Source organism: Pleurodeles waltl, chromosome 10 (assembly GCF_031143425.1).
Source record: "Pleurodeles waltl isolate 20211129_DDA chromosome 10, aPleWal1.hap1.20221129, whole genome shotgun sequence".
NCBI classification, from domain to species: domain Eukaryota; kingdom Metazoa; phylum Chordata; class Amphibia; order Caudata; family Salamandridae; genus Pleurodeles; species Pleurodeles waltl.
Window position 1 is genome coordinate 901,101,687 of NC_090449.1, and position 17,830 is coordinate 901,119,516.

Here is a 17,830-nt window from a genome sequence, read left to right on the forward strand (position 1 = left end):
GGTGTGGGAAGGGTTGTAGGGGGAAGCACACAAGGGAGAGAGCAGTATGGAGCATGGAGGTGTTCTCTGGTGTAGGGAGAAGCACACATAGGAGAGAGCAACACAGAGTATTGGGGAAGCTTACAAAGAAGAGAGCAACAGCGCAAGGAGTTTGCAGGAGATAAAGGACATGAGGAAGAGAGCAACATGGAGTTCAGGGATGTGTTGTTGGTGAAGAAGCAGATGCGGGAAAGAGCCACAAGGAGTGCAGGGATGTTTTGCAGTAGCACACAATGGAGAGAGCAACATGCATAGCTGGGGTGCAGGGATGGTTGCAATGAGGAAGCATATGAGGGATAGTGCGGCATGAAGAGCCATTGTATTTTGCAGAAGTAATCACACAACGAAGAGAGCAACATGGAGAGAGGGGCACGGATATGTTGTTCAGTGGGGGAAGCACACAAGAGAGACTGCAACACAGAGCACACACCAAGCGGTGTTTTGCAGGGAGAGCACAAGAAGGAGAGAGCAACATGGAATGTGATGGGTGTTTTGTGGGTATGGGGAAGCAGAAGAGATGGTGATTCACAAGGAGCACAGAGACAGGGGTGTTTTGCCTCAAAAAGCCCACGTGGGAGAGAGCAACATGGCCCACTGGGCTGGTGGTATGGTGAGGAAAAAAGCACATGAAGGAGAGAGCTGGAAAACACACCTATTGTCATGGAGATGTTCAACCCAAAAAAAAATAGTGGCTTCCTATAAGTGATCAATGAAAGTATAAAAGCCAGCCAAAATGATGGCAAAGGGTCTGTGCTCACAAACACAAGATGGGACAAGAAAAACCATCCAATAAAAGACAAGAAAATAAGAATGTCAATAAAGCTAGCCCATGGCGTGTTATGCTGCAAGCAAGTTTGGTACTCTGGACCTACTGTACCCCACCAAAGAGCTCAAGGAGAGCGAAGCGCATGTCAGTGGCTAAGAAGATGTAATTTGAATAAATTAATAGATCTCATGCTAAGAAAGTGAAATATTGGAAGAAAATAATAGTTATCAAGTTTTGCTTCACTGCACCTTTGCAGAGGAGACCATAATGACGAGAATGCACTCGGGTTCCACTGAGTCATGTTTCATTTGAAACTCGCAGCTGAATGTTATTGGTAAGTCATTAATGAAGCAGGGGAATGGCAGGGCGTTATCGGTCTGTCATATAGCCTCCCAAAACTGTACTATCTACAGAAAATGGTGACGTTCCATGAGATTTTCGATTCTACATTGAGAATAAAGAACAGGAGAAGTATTCCTAATGATTTTCGTTTTTCAGAGCTCACCAGCAGTATCCTTTTTAGGGTGCACAAACCCTCACCCACCTATGTGACATACTTTATCGTTGTGTCCTGCTCCACGCTGGGTGGATGGTGCAGTGCTCAGCGGCTCCTTCAACGGGGCTTTTTGGTGGAGATCTTTTTCCTGCCCTTTGGGGAGTTATATTGAATCACTTGTAATAATGGGTGCAGTAAGGAAGAAATTTAAATTGCTTATAGATGTACTGTATATGCTGCTTTTATTCTTTGATGGTGATCTACAAAATAAAAAACTTCGTGGTATACATGTACATTTTCACTTGCACAGGTCTATTGATTTCTGCTTGTTTTCTGTGGCTTAGATAATCCCCCCAATGCTGAGTTAAGATGGTTGTACTTCTTGTGGACTAAGACAGAATACATTTCTTGTATGTCTTGGAGGAAGTCACGCTGTTATGGTTGGGTAGTAATGCTCTCTTGAAGGTTAATACAACTGCATTACTTAAGTAAATGTTGTTTAGCCGTTTCCTTGAATGTGCAAGACAGCCGCCGTGACTGCAAGTGGGGATGCGAAGGCGGGAACCTGTGTCAGTGGGGAGGCAGGAGAGAAGAGACAGACCACGAGCTGGGACAGGGAGAGCAGACGAGGAGGCAGGGGAAGCGATGACCTTTTTCGCAGTGCAAGTTAATCGGAATCAGCCCATCGAGGTGCACCTACTACGTGTTTCCTGTGTAGATAATGCTACAAACGTTCCCCTTTAAATGTGTGCTGATGTTTTCTCGAAGCTAAGATGCAGCTCCTTGCGTCAGAGGCTTCAGTGAACCGCAGTGTTATAAGGTTAGGGCCGTCGGATCCCCCCCAGCTTTTGGGAAACCAGTGGCTATAGCACTCCAATGTCCATATTAGACTGGCTACTGTATTGTGTCAATAATGCTACCTAAAACCAGGCAGTATTTGAGCTTCAGGTTTCAGTATAAACGCTCATAATATACAAGAGATCGGAAACTGCGCGCAGTGAATGGAGAGACTGAGCGAGCTCAGAGAGACCAAGCGGTGAGCCTCGTGGGTCCGAGCTGGGAGAGAGAGGGAACCCCGCAAAGGGGGCTGGAGACAAGAGACATGATGGGAGGGAAGCAGAGGGGAGGCCTGGAGAGCGCGGGGCAGGGGGAGGAAAGGGGGCTCAGTACAATGGAGAGTGAGCGGCATCAGGAAGGAGATCGGGCAAGGAGGCAGGGTGTAGTGATGAACGGGAGCCATGGCAGGCGAGAGACCGGTGCTTTTTAAGGATGTGGGTATGGGCGAGAAGAGGGATGACTTGGGGGAAACAGCGGGGGTTAAATGGAGGGCTGAGAAGAATCCTTGAGATAAAGGCACACGAGGAAAAAGCAATGTTTATGCCCCCCCATAGAGTGAAATACAATACGCAAAATGTTACACAAACATGCAAAATAAAAAATACATTTCTGAAGTCAGTAGTAGAAGTATACTACTTAACGAATCAAAAATGGCGAGAAAAACTTTGCGTGTAGGAGGAGAAAGCTGAAATAGGCAGGAAAGCCCTTGAACCGTGAGCAAGGGGCAGATTCAAAACCCCCTCCAAATAAACACTAAAGCATTGGTGGCAATAGGTCTGTCCGACAGCTACAGCTGCCCCGACCTCTACATTTCTCCTCAGCTCCACGAATATTCAATATACATTTATTTGAGGCTCTTCTGAGCACCATATCAAAAGTAAGTCCAGTATGACAAGTATCATACCAACATGGTCCAAACATTTTTTAGTAAGCATTCCTGTCATTAAACAAATTGTAGAAATGTGTTCAGCAAATTATCCTTTAACTCTTAGCACATAAATACTGCTCGAGGTCTGTAGGTGTTACTTGGGGCTTTCAAGAGGTCTCTTTTTAAATCTCTAAGAAGCACGTCATTAGTGATCGAATTCATTACCATGAATCTCTCATGATATGTTTAACAGCTAAAAATTTCCCATCCTTAGCAGTTCCTCCAAACACTTCCGTTGACTTGGTGTGTATTTATGTAAACTTTTTCCTAAATATTAACTCTTTGTTTTTCAAATAGTTAATTTTATTGTTTACCCACATTTCATATGCTTGACTCCGAATTTTATATTTTTTGTAGGAAAATACATGCAAATGATGACTATTCTCAAGCCGATAGCATTCGATGTCATTCACTGTATGTCTCAACTATTTGATTACTATTTGTATGCTGTGTATACGTTTTTCGGTCGAAATGATGCGGTAAGCAATGTCTTCAAATAATGATCCTTCTCTGAAATGTATTTTCTCTATGTAATTGAATTCCGTTTTTGTTCTATGTTAATTTTCTTGTAAAATTACACTTAGCTTTATATAGTTAAATGTTTTTGAAGCATGTCACTTGGTCTCATTTACAACTGTCTTTCAGTTAAAAACTTTCCCTCAGTACAACTTTCCAAACCTGCAGTATTTAATATAATGCAGTTCGTAAAGGTGCCGTGGTTATATTGGACCTCATTCCCAAAGCTGTTTGTGCTTGTTAAAATTCCACAGATGAATAGCTTCGTTCTTTAGTGCAAACTAAGTTTTGCTTTTCATAGAAGTTGGCTATGTATTCATAAATGAACTTAACTCACATGGAGATTTCCAGGGCAGAAATGTCCTGGAAGTGTGTAGCCTACCTCATTGATACATGTTTGTGGGAATTGCAATTTGTTCCTGCTCTGTAAAACGATTGGAGATTTACTCTAGTCAAAAATATCTGGGGCAAGAGCACGAGTAGAATGACTGGGCCGCCCAGCAGAATGTGATGAGAGACCCCTTTGCCCCCCTATATCTCACAGATATTCATTGCCCCTTAGCTGTATGGGCCCCCATAAGGTTTGTGGGCTCCTCTGAGCTGCGTTACGCCCCTGGGAACGAGTACATCATTTTCAGAGTGGGAAGGCTCAGAAATCACCCCTCAATTTGTGAATGTTAGGAGCAGCTCTTATTTATGGGTGTGAGGGGTGTTTCCCTAACTCCCACAGTTGGTCCAGTCCTACATGCACATCAGTTCTGACTCACTTATGTCAATAAAGAAATTGTTTACCCAATACGCGTTTCTTTATTTACTTGTGGAAAAAACATGGCTGCAATTTTAGTTAGCATGTATGCTCAGTTATGTCATGCCCTCCTAAATCACAGTGCCCAGTCATAAATCAATAGACAGGGCCATAAATCAATGTTACAGTGTGATAAATCGTCCTATGCATCATAAATCATTGTGACAGGATCTTAAAGCACCAGCGAGTGACTGGTCATAAATCATAAATAGCTGATAGGTCATAAATCACACTTGTCATATATCAATACAGTTCTGTCATTTGCTTGTCATCTTTCTCACACTTTTTTAGTTGTTGAGGCAATCATACACGCTGCTTTTGGGGGTCATAATTATTTTATTGATTTATCTTTGATTGCAAGGAGGGTAGCTTCCTTCTACTATTTAGGCTCAACTCACTACCTTGTCTGTGTTTTTTTGTGCCCTGCCATTCAGCTGGTCTGGGCTGTGAGTGCTATTCTCTCCTTACCCTCCCTGTCAGACCCCTCATCCTGCCGTAAGGAATCCCCAGGTAAGTGGCCTTCTTCCGGCACACCACCTTGCCGTTGTTCCTCCATAACAAAGAGATGTCCCTATTTTGACCACCATGCCGCCTGGAAGGCTCACGTCTACAGGTGGCTCGCCCCTGTCTCATTTGGTGTTTTCTGTTTCTCTTCTCTCTTTTTTTAATTTTTATGCAGCCTGCCGTTGTCATGCCCACCCATGGGTTAGCCCAAAACACTTTCATGTCTTCTTCTGACAGGTGTACCCTGTTGGATGTGTACAAATATGGGCGCCTCAATGGATCAGATCATGCCTGATGCTCTCCAAGCCTTTAGCCTTGCAGTACTTGCTGATTGCGATTTTCAGTTTTCTTCTGGACTTGTCGACTGCTGATGGACATGGCCCCCTGCCATCTGAGCCTGGCGATGGTTTCTTACCGTGACCTGTTAGTGCTGCCTAAGGACCTCACTGCCTCTGTTAGCCCTAACAAGATGTTGTGTAGGAGGCCCTTTCTTCCCAGCTGCACAAGGCTGTTGCCCCCCAGGTGTATAATCAAGACATCAGGCTACCTGAAAGCCGTTGCCTGTAATTTGCCAGTGTGGCAGAGAATTTCCCCCATCTCATCCCTGGGTACAGCCACCACTGGATGCTTGTGGCCTTCAGGACCCTGCCTGTTTCTTGCAACTGCAATCGCTCTGCACCGGGCCTCTGTTAAAGCAACAAGCACATTCATCATTTTTTTTTTTTTTGCGGCACACCCACTGTTTGTTTACATCAGGTGAGACCTCATGTAAGCTTTATAAGAGTTGGAGCACCAACTGCCCACTTCCTTGATTCCGGCCTTGAGCATCCTGTGCTGCTGTTGTGGCTGCCACTGTCCTAAAGGATTGGGACCCAAATGTGGAAGATAGGGTGCTCACCTGTCCCGGGGTTGTGCGCATGACCAGTGTGAACTGAAATCTGCTTAACAGTTCTCCGTTCTTATATTTGAAGAGCAGGTCCTCTCTAGCAGGCCGCAACACCATGTAACTGGGCATGGACAGAGGACAGTATCTAGGATCCTCTATTTGGTGAAGTTGCAACTATGTTACCTTGCCTAACTAGTCCGTTTTGGACCTCTTTAGCAGTAATGAAATCCTAGCCTCTCCTGGCCTGACACCTGCTACGTCCAGGCATGCTGAGCTCACTCCCTTCTTTACTGGAGCCACAAGCTTGTTTAGCATGAATTCCCCCAAAATGCTGTTGAAAAAGCTGCCTTGAACAGGGAAATCTCCAAAGGAGTACTTGCCACTCTTTCGAGGGTGTCAATCACCTGGGTCAGTTTTCCACAATCTAGAGGTCACCTTGTGTTCTGCTTTTTCCCTTCCAAGGGCTTCCAGCAAGGCCGTGGGGTTATTTCCTTATTTCAATTTAGAGAAATGCGCCACCGCCGCTAGGTAGGCTTGTGCAGAGGATTTTGTCTTCTGCTGGTAAGCCCACTCAATGAAGCGCTCCACTGCCCTAGCCTTGGCTCCTGGGTCCCCCAGTGTTTGCAACCCCCCACCTGTATCACGGTGCTTATATATTTGTCATAATGTCTTGCTGTGCCAGGCATTTGAGGGTCTGCTCGATTAGAACTGACAAGTGTGTTCTGCCAGCTCCCACACATCCTCTGGAAAAGGATTCATCCTTTTTTGAGCACCTGGTGCTAGCCATCTGATTTTGCTCATCTGAGAACAAGAGATCATCCTCCAGTGACCACCCCAGGACATGTTGTGCCGTACTGTCAAGGATCCCCTCCAGCTGTAATCGTACCATGCGCCTTATCAACCTTAGTGTATCTGGGCAGCTCCCTGTACCATTGTTTATTCCCTGCACCACCCCTTGATCGTCTGGCCATAGTGTAATTTTTATGTCCCTCAGCCTACTTTTTCACACTGGCAGGGTCACCACTATGAAGACCAACTCGAGGAATGTGATATTCTTGGTGATGCCCAGCTTGTGCCATCTCCTGGGCCATTGCCCTGCTTACCACTCTTCCTAGTATCACTCCAAACCATGGCCACCAGCTGCATCTGTGAACAGGGCTGTTTGGCCATCACCCATCCTTCCCTCCATATAAGGAGTCCATCAAATGAACCCAACATGAACCCCACATGACCAAGTCCCTTTTTACTCCTGCCCCTAGCCTGACGTGATGTTTTTCTCACAAACCCGCCATCAGTCTGGCAAAGTGTCTTGCAAACACTCACCCACCAGGTATGACCCTAGCAGCGAAGTTGAGTTTGCAAATCAAGCTCTGAAACTCATGGAGTGTTGCCTTGTCTTTGCTGCACATTGCCCTATTCTCCTCCCTTATCTCAATGACCTTGGCCTCCAGCAGCTTGGATGTGCCAGCTACTGAGCCCTGCTCAATTCCCAGGAATACTAGTTTTGTGACCAGACCCACTGTCTTGTCTGCCGCTTGTAGCATGCCTAGGTCCTTGGTTAGTTTGTGGACAGCCCTCTGTTGTCCCTCTACTCCACTGTCCCTGCTTGCCCCACAAACAGGAAATCGTCGAGGTAGTGCAGTTTGCCTCCCTGCTGGTGCAGCAGGTGCGGAGCCCATTCCAAAATGTGCTGAAAGGCTCAAAGTAGGAACAGGCTATTGAGCATCCCACTGCCAATGTCCTGTGCTGCTCCTGCTTCCTGGATGCAAGCTTAGCATGGGCAGCGCCTACCTTATAATCCAGCCTATCCCTGTGAGATGCAGTGGTATATACCCCATTGGGAGGTTTAAACCATTCGCCCTGCCCCCATTGGCCCAGCATTTTATTTTTTCCGCACCAACCTTGGTACACTTTTACAGTTTTTGGGAGCGGGGCATCCCTCCTCTGTTTATGGGCTCGCCACAGTGGACTAAACCAATCAAACTGGTCGTTATAGGTCTTGAGTGGCTATTATGATGATGGCCCCAGAGACCAGCTTTCGAGCGGCCTTTGCAATATCAGTCAACGGGGAGGAGGAGGGGAAGAAATACACCCAGCAGCAGCTTGACACAAGGATGGGTCCTTGCGTGATCTAGGTTGTGACTGTAGCCGGTTGGCTTTCAACCCGGCTCAGGACGCCTCAAATTGGCGCTGGCCGCGCGGCGTCCACGGAGACAAAGACGGCTTCTCCCATAGCCATGACGACGACGAGGCCGACACCTTCCCGAGAACCCGGATATCCAGGTTTCCTCGGGAACAAAAAGAGAGGACGGACTGCATACAGGGGTCGAGGAGAAGGACGCGGAGGAGCCAGGAAGTGTGGAGAACGACAGAAAGAAGAAGACGGTCGACGACTGAAGGACCGGGAACCACGGGGTTCCCAGCGAAGCAGCCGACCCAAGAAGAAAGGGAAGGAACGGAGACACGCCCACGGACCGCCACGCCCCAGGAGGGACGTGGCTGACAAAGGTACGGTCCTTTTTAAAGGACAGCCTTAGAGTAAACCGGGAAACCTATGGCAGGAGGGGAGAGGAGAGGGACGGTGCGGGAGGGGTGGAAGAGAGCAGTTTGGAGGGGACGAGGAGGTGCAAGGAAAGGGACTTTAAACTCAACTTAAGAACGTTGGGGCCAGTATATTGCACCGCTTTTAACCGGTACCCTACAAACGGCATATCAAGCCGCCAACCCGGGTGGCACCACTCCCTACAAAGAGATTAAACAAAGTATATTAGAGCGAGTAGGCCATGACTCCGAGTATTATCGCCTGAGATTTCGGAAGATCAAGTGGGGACAGACCGAGGATCCTCAGACCTTTTATTTTAAAGTCAAAGACCTCGGTTTGAAATGGTTGGGACCTCTAGGCACTGAGAGGGAGGATATTATAAAGGCAGTAATATTGGAACAATATTTGGAATCTCTTCCCTCATCCACTCAGAGTTGGATGCGACAGCACCCAAATGTGAACACAGATATGGCTGTGGACTTAGCTTGTGCCTACCATAGATCGGTCGACTTCAAGAACCCTAGCCCTAAGATAGCACCAAAACCGACTGTTGTACCTTTCAGGAACTTTTCTCAGAAATCCCCAGAAGAGACAGGGCCTTCCCGCGTTGGAGAAAACCCACCTATGCAGCAACCACAGTGTTACAGCTGTGGTGACTGGGGCCACATAGCCAGAGTGTGTCCGAGAAAAGGGGAAAGAGCGGAACCCATGGAAATCGGTGTCACTAGAGGGAGGGTCTTGTGTACCGGTGGGAGTAATCCCAAGTACAAACAAGCAATTAAGGTAAATGGAAAGGTAATCCTAGCTCTCATAGATTCAGGGTGCAGCCAATCGGTGGTGCGAACAGATATACTAAACTCCTCAGATCAAAATGCAAATCAATGGGTATCGATTTGTTGCATGCACGGGACAAAAATAACTACCCATTGGCACTTGTGCACATAGAGTGGGAAGAGAACCAGGATCTCCTACCGGTTGGGGTTATGGACCGATTAGTGGAGGAGTGTATTCTGGGAACGGACTATATACGGTTCCCCGAGCTTTTAGACAGGGTCAAATCCCGAACCCTGTCTGCAGACTGGTGGACAGAAGCACCATTTTATGATAGCCACATCGAAAATAACCCATGTCGCACCAGACTGACTAGACGAGAAAAGAGACAAGCAAAACAGAAATATCAGGCCACTGGACAAGGACAGGTCGTAGAGAAAGTGCTGGCTAATATCACCGTCCCTTCCCCGTCGTTTCGAGCCAGTCAGCGAAAAAGCGAGAAGACCCGACATTATGTCGTGGTTGGAGGACAGCAAAGTCTGAGTCCACTAATGAGGTGGGTCCCTACTTTCTTATCCAAAATAATCTCCTATATAGGATCGTAAAATCTAACAACACTGAGAAAAGACAACTACTGGTACCAGAACCATATCGCTCACAGGTCCTTTTTTTGGCACATAACCAACCAGGCGGGGGACATTATGATAGGGACAAGAACGAGGAATACCTATTGAGAAGATTTTATTGGCCCGGGGTCTATGCTCAACTCAGACAATACTGTGCGCAATGCCCTCTGTGTCAACTGATAGATCCGGGACCCCACAGGAAAGCCCCACTTCAACCCCTTCCTATCATTGATGTTCCCTTCTCCCGGATCGGTATGGATCTGGTAGGTCCCCTGTTGCCCTCCACAAAGGGATACACATATATACTAGTCTTAGTTGATTACGCCACGAGGTATCCCGAAGCCATAGCCCTTTCTAGCATGACCTCTAAAACAGTGGCCCAAGCGATGATCACTTTCTTTTCTAGGGTTGGATTTCCTCAGGAAATCCTGACTGACCGGGGAACGCCCTTTATGTCCTCACTGATGAATAATACCTGTAAGATCCTTGGGATCAAGCAATTAAAAACCTCGGTTTATCACCCCCAGACGGATGGCCTAGTCGAACGCTATAACCGTACTATCAAGACACTACTACGGAAAACAGTCTCTGAATCAGGACGGGATTGGCATCAAAAGCTCCCGCTAGTCCTATATGCCATAAGGACCCACGAGCAGGCTTCCACAGGACACAGCCCCTTTGAACTGGTCTTCGGGAGGCAACCCCGCAGTCTATTAGACATGGCAGCGGAATTGTGGGAAGAAGAGGGCGGGGAGGAAAGACCTCTGTTAGAATATATACATTGATATATTGAAAACCCACCTCCAGTCTGTGTGGGAAGATGTCCGTAAACACTTAGAAAAAGCTCAAATTAACCAAAAGAGATATAATGATCAAGGAACGAAAACCCGGTCTTTTCAACCGAATGATAGAGTCCTGATATTACGGCCCTGCTCCGATAACAAACTCTTAGCCAGGTGGCAGGGGCCATACACCATCTTAAAAACCATATCCCCAGTTACTTACCTGATAGAACTGTCCCAACACCCCAAAAGAACACAAATATACCACGTCAACCTATTAAAGAAATGGGAAGAACCTACTGGGACCCCAGCAACATCGGCTACTGCTTTCTTAGTAACCCCTGAAAAACCCCTAGGCATAGAATTGTATCCCACAAAACCAGAGTAGATAGTGGAAACACCCCATATCAATATCGATCTTACAGAGGGTCAGAAGACCCAGCTTGTGGGATTATTAAAAACTCATCAACAGTTCTTCTCAGGAAGCCCAGGTAGAACCAATTTAATCCAGCATCACATAAGAACCCCTGAGGGAAAAACAATAAGATTACGGCCCTACCGTATTCCTGAGGCCCGTAGACACCTAATTGAAGAAGTACAAAAGATGCTAAAACTAAACGTTATAGAACCTTCAACGAGCTTGTGGTGCTCCCTAGTGGTCATAGTGGCAAAACCTGACGGCTCCATCCGTTTTTGTATTGACTTCCGCCGACTGAATTAAATATCCCTATTTGACACTTATCCCATACCCCGAGTTGACGACTTACTAGAGAAATTGGGAAAAGCTCGGTATATGTCAACCCTAGACCTAACGAAGGGATATTGGCAAATACTACTCGCACCAGCTGATAGAGAAAAAACAGTATTTTCCACCCAGTCAGGGCTCTACCACTTTACAGTTTTCCCTTTCGGTCTACACGGGGCTCCGGCCACGTTCCAAAGATTAATGGACCACCTGTTAAAACCGTTCCAATCTTTCACCGCCGCATATTTAGACGATATTGTAATATTCAGCAATACGTGGGATGACCATCTAAAACACCTCCATGACATCTTCCACACCTTACATCAGGCCGGTCTCACAGCCAACCCGAAGAAATGCAATCTGGGGAACGATCACATTGCATACTTAGGATACTTCATAGGGAAAGGCCAGCTACGTCCACAGAAAAGCAAAGTTGAGGCCATCCAACAGGTTCCCATACCCACTACAAAAAAAGAGCTTCGCTCCTTCTTGGGGTTAGTGTGGTATTATCGTCGCTTTATCCCTCAATATTCCACTTTAGCCGCCCCCCTCACTGATCTCCTCAAGAAACACTTCCCGTCGAAATTGCCATCCTTATCAGATAAACATATATCCAGTTTCCACCAGGTGAAGAGTTGCCTCACTACATAGCCAGTCTTGCAGTGTCCTGACTTTTCCAAAACTTTCCATCTATACACGGATGCTTCCAATGTAGGGTTAGGGGCCGTACTCTCACAACCCGACGAGGAGGGACAAGACCACCCTATTGTTTACATCAGTAGAAAATTGCTACCCAGGGAATGTAATTATCCAATTATCGAACGAGAATGCTTAGCTATTAAGTGGGCAGTAGACAACCTGAAATATTATTTACTGGGCCGCCCTTTTGTACTGTTTACGGACCATGCCCCCTTGACTTGGTTAGCTTCTCATAAGGATTCCAACTCCCGAATACTTCGGTGGTTTATGGAACTTCAGCCCTTTTCCTTTCTATTCCGGGTACTCTACAAGGCCCCGCCGACTTTCTGTCTCGGTTTCCGGATCCTGCAGGACTATATCAGTCCCGATCTTGGGGTGGGGTGTGTAGCCGGTTGAAGTTCAACCCAGCTCAGGACGCCTCCGATTGGCGCTGGCCGCGCGGCGTCCACAGAAACGAAGACGACTTCCCCCGTAGCCATGATGACGACGAGGCCGACACCTTCCCCGAGAACCCGGATATCCGGGTTTCCTCGGGAACAAAAAGAGAGGACGGACTGCATACAGGGGTCGAGGAGAAGGACGCGGAGGAGCCAGGAAGTGTGGAGAACGACAGAAAGAAGCAGACGGACGACGACCGAAGGACCGGGAACCACAGGGTTCCCAGCGAAGCAGCCAACCCAAGAAGAAAGGGAAGGAACGGAGACACGCCCACGGACTGCCACGCCCCAGGAGGGATGTGGCTGGCAAAGGAACGGTCCTTTTTAAAGGACAGCCTTAGAGTAAACCGGGAAACCTACGGCAGGAGTGGAGAGGAGAGGGACTGTGCGGGAGGGGTGGAAGAGAGCAGTTTGGAGGGGATGGGGAGGTGACGAGTAGGTGCAAGGAAAGGGACTTTAAACTCAACTTCAATTTGTTTACGCAAGTACCCTAAAGAGCACTTAAAACAAAGTTCTTCTTCACGTTGAAGCACAAAGAGGTGACTGTATTCACCCTCGCTCGTATCCTACTACATACGCACCCGGGAGATCTATCACTCTCTCTCTCTATCTTTTCCCTCATGTCTAACCCTGCTACGATCTGGTAAACTATATGACCCTGACTTACCTGCGATTTCGTTCTTTTTCCGGTGCGTCTGGTAGTACGGCAGAACATCTTCGCCGGTCAAGAGGGAAGCTGGGAAGAAAAGAAAGGAGAGACACTTTATGGGACAAAGGACACCACCCTTGCACTGTTGACAAAATCAAAGACTATAACAAAGTATAAATAAATCACCACTATCACCCACTCGTGCCTCAGAGTCCTTATTATCACCTGGCCCACTGTTACAGTGACCTTTGCTTTAAGCAGGACACCCGCGCAGAGGGCAATTTCTCACTGCACAAGAGTTCATTCAGAGCATGCACAGTGCTAGCTTTTTCGTTTACCATTGATGAAGAAAAGAGATATTTAAAAGCTGTGCTGGAAGCATGACAGAGTAAATAAAAACTGGTAGAGCACCGTTTCGTTCAATGCACAGAAAAAAAAAAAAAACTTTGGGTTGCTTTTGTCACTGTTCACATTCTCAACTCTTCAAGATGCTACTATGTATTTATCCAATCACTCTGCAGAAATAAACACAACCCACTCTCGATGACCAGCCATTCCATTCCCTCGTCTCCTAAGTTTATTCCCACACCTCCTGAGACTTGATGACACCAGACCAGGAGTTTGTTGTCAAACAGTTCACTGTAGAAACCTCTTTAGATGCACCTGATTTCAGCATAAATATACAGCATCCGGTGCTCTTGCAGTCTTCATTTAGTTTTCAATGTACAGCGGTTATGTACATGCCAGTGCAACTTGTAAACAAAAACAACTAGATTACTGACAGTCATTACGTTTGGCTTCTGCAAAGAAATATAGGCCCTCATTACAACATTGGCGGGGGCAACCGCCGCCCGCCAAGTTGTAACTGCTGTGCGGCCGCCAATGCGACCACACTCCCGCGGTGCCCATTATGACATCCCGGCTGGGCCGGCGGGGATGTGGGCCGCAACATGGGAGCCAGCTCCAAATAGAGCCGGCGGTGTTGCGGCCGTGCGACGGGTGCAGTTGCACCCATCGCGCTCTGCAGACAGTGAAAAGCCGCATGGGGCCCTGTCAGGGGGCCTCTGCACTGCCCATGCCGGTGGCATGGGCAGTGCAGGGGCCCCCAGGGGCCCCGCGACTCCCCGGCCAGGAAAAGGCTGGCGGTGGGGGGACTCGTAATCCCCTGCGGATTACTACCGCTGGGGCCATTGTGGCGGGAAACCGCCGGCCCCGGCGGTGCGACCGCAGCGCTTCCGCCGCAGTCGTAATGACCAGGGGAGCACCACCAGCCTGTTGGCAGTTCTTCCGTCATTTCAGCCCTGGCGGTCCTGTACCGCCAGGGTTGAAATTACCCCCAAAATCCATTAATTGCACTTCTTCCCATTCAGTATTTTCCATCAAACCGTCTTTTGCTGTGTGAAAGTGTGTATCTGTAGAAAAGGTTCTTAAGCAAGTGTAACACAAAGATCAACAATGTGAGCAAAACACCGAAAGAGTTAAAAGTGAGAAAGCAAGCGTATCTGAGACACCAAGTGCGTGAGAGCCTGCATAATAACAGTAGAAGTGAGCAAGATAGAGTTATTGAGAGAAAGATTTAGACGTGATTGAGAAAATAAATGTTCAAGTAAAATGAGAGAAGTAGTGAGAATGACCGATAAGGTAGGTAAAAGGATGAGAGCAACAATGACTTAAGAGTGAAAGATTGAACAAAAGTTTTATAGGATCTAGGATGAAGCTAAAGATCTAACGTTTGGCAGGTAGGTTAAATAAGTCTGTGCGAAAGGGAGATAGTTAAAGGGAGATATACTGGAGACTGATACAGATAGACATGGGGAAAAAGAAGCATGCTTTCCAGCCATAGTACATGGGGCAGGAGACACAGTGGAATTCAGTTTGAGAAAATCTGTTACATTATAATTCTAATATGCATATTTTGCAACCATGTGCATACAGATAAAGAGTTGGCAGAATTAATATTGTGGCTGTTGTATCTCCTATCACAGAAGGTATACTGGGTAATGCATTGTGTGTTCCACTTCAGTGAAGACCTGGCCTGGCATTTCAGGCTTGACTGTTTCAATTGAAGATGGGCCAGGAACCATATGCATATGGCTGGATCCAAACCCAGGGTGCATGGTGGGCAAATGATTGATGAGTTGGGATACTTCTCCAGGCTGTTGTCAGTGGTTAGACTTCTTGTAAGCATTCATCCCATCACCTTTTGGGTATTTGATGTTTCTACTGGCACATAAGCTCAGACCGTCAACACACTCAACAACGCCAGGGCATGGAAGGAGCCGACCGCTTCCTTGCTGGAAACCTGGAAGGAGGGACTAGACCAATGCATGGGCCTGGAGCATCTCGTATACAATGCCAGGGGTTGCCTGGAGGAAATATTAGAAAATTTAGGCATTCCAGGCTACCTAGCGAGGAATACAGCTGGAACCATATCCACAACTCCTGGACTCTCAGGAGCCGAAGTCAAAACATACCCACCTTGGGGGTTGCTTGGGAGTTGTGAAGGACGGGTGGGCAAATTTCAGGAAGTGGACATCTCATCACGTTATTTTTTCTCCTTTTCCTTTCCCCTACTCCATCTGTGCACACCCGCTCTGGGGGTTGGAATCGCAGCGGAAGATTTGTTTCTGTCACCTTCACAATTATATCATTTGTTTTATATCTTCTTTTTGTTTCTGCAATGTGATTGACATTGTTTATGCCTGGCTATAAGAGTGGACTGGAAAATCTCACTACATTGACCTTGTTGTGGACCACCTTGTATACAGTATGTTTTTGCTTTTATTGCATCATGTTCTGTTTCATGATGGCAATACCAATACAAAATAAAAATAGTTTGGAGAAAAAAAGTAAATGGTATACACAAATATTCTATTCCTACACACACAGGAAAACAATCTGAGAGAACATTGGTTGTCACTTTTCTTTAAGTCATCATGGGGTTCAAGTGTGTATGGGTTGGACGAGGTCAATATCATGCCTTTGAGGCACAACTCAGCCATATGGCATAAGAATAATGGGAAACTGTTAGACTTGGCATCCTTCCCTAACTTTTTGCCTCTGGTTCCCAGGTTGTTGTGTGCTGGACTCAGTTTTTGCTGTTTTTGATACTCTGGGCACTTTACAACTGCTATACAGTGCTCAAGTGCAAGTGCTCCTATGTAAAATGTGTGTAATTGGCTTTCCATCATTGGCATATTTGATTTACTAGTAAGTCCCTACTAAACCGCACTAGAGGTGTCAGGGCCTGTAAATCAAATATTACTAGTGGGCCTGCATTACTGGTTGTGCCACCCACATTAGTAGCCCTGTAAACATGGCTCAGACCTGCCACTGCAGGGTATGTGTGTGCAGTTTTAAAACTTCCAATTCGACTTGGCAAGTGTACCCACTTGCCAGGCCTAAACCTTCCCTTTTCTTACATGTAAAGCACCCCAAAGGTAGGCCCTAGGTAGCCCCATGGGCGCAGGATGCAGTGTATGTTTAAGGTAGGACATATACTAATGTGTTTAATATGTTCTGACTGTGAAATACTGCCAAATTCGTTTTTCACTGTTGGAAGGCCTATCCCTCTCATAGGTTAACATGGGGGCTGCCTTTAAATATGATTAAAGTGTAGATTCCCTTTGGAAGCGGATAGACATGTGGAGTTTGGGTTCTCCGAGCTCACAATTGAAAAGTCCATATTTTAGTAAAGTTGATTTTTAAATTGTGTGTTTGAAAATGCCACTTTTAGAAAGTAGGCATTTTCTTGCTTAAACCACTCTGTGACTCTGCCTGTTTGTGGATTCCCTGTATGGGTCAGTTTGACAGTTGGGCTGTTTGCACCTCTCTCTAGACAGTGACACAGAGGGAGCTGGGGTGCAGCCTGCATATCCTGATGAGCCATCTGTGCTGAGAGGAAGGGGAGGAGTGGTCGCCCACGCCTGAAAGGGCTGTGCCTGCCCTCACAGAATGCAGTCTCCAACCCCCGGGTGTGTGTCTGGGGCCTGGCCTGGGCAAGGCAGGATCTTACATATAAGAGAGACTTTCCTTTGAAGTTGGCCTACTTCAAAGGCAGAAAGGAGTATACGTAGTTGACACAAAACCCCTGAAAATTAGATCACTTTTGGAATCAAGAGGAACCTCTGCCAAGGAGAAGAGCTGAGAAGTGCTGCCCCTGCCTGTGACTGTGTTTTGCTGGTCTGTCTTGCATTTGCTGTTTCTGCCTGTGAAAGGGGACAAAGACTGGACTTTGTTGTGCATTCCTGCTCGAGAAGAATGTCCAAGGGCTTGAACTGAGCTTGCCTCCAGTTGTTGAAGTCTCAGGGCCATCAAAGACTTCTCCTTCCAGCACCTGGACTCTTTGCTGAGACTCCTGTCCTGCCAAGTGGTGCTCTATTCAGTCCCTGGGCCCTTGAGAGGTGAAGCTGGCAGACAAGAACTGAAAATCCTCGCACAGGATGCGGTGCAGGGAAATTTACGACGCACCTTCCGCAACGTGGCTGATAAACGACGCGCCGCTGGTTTCTCAGCTGAAATCGACATTCCACCTGCATTGAGGCTGGGAGATAGACGCAACGCGGCTGGAGAAACAACACGCAACACCCGCTTATGTTGGCTGATAACGACACAAACCCCACACAGCGCGGTTTTCTAACACGTGTGACCGGATTTTCCACGCATCATCCCTGGGCGTCAAAGTCAACCCGACTCTGCGCAGATCCGAGGTGCCCCGACCGGGAGTCGACGCATCGATCTCTTGCGAGGGAGAAAAATGATGCATCGCCGGCCAACCGGAGAAGGAAACGACGCACAGCCTC

At 47.2% G+C, this 17,830-nt stretch overlaps 1 protein-coding gene across 2 annotated transcripts in view; it reads left to right on the forward strand.

Moving 5' to 3' along the window:
• The window catches only part of VPS50 (VPS50 subunit of EARP/GARPII complex), an 880,308-nt gene that overhangs the window by 425,959 nt on the left and 436,519 nt on the right, over positions 1 to 17,830 (forward strand). For both annotated transcript variants that reach the window (XM_069211661.1, XM_069211662.1), the window contains exon 21: positions 3,424 to 3,545. In XM_069211661.1, coding sequence (XP_069067762.1) covers positions 3,424 to 3,545 — 122 coding nt within the window. The remainder of the gene's footprint in view (positions 1 to 3,423; positions 3,546 to 17,830) is intronic.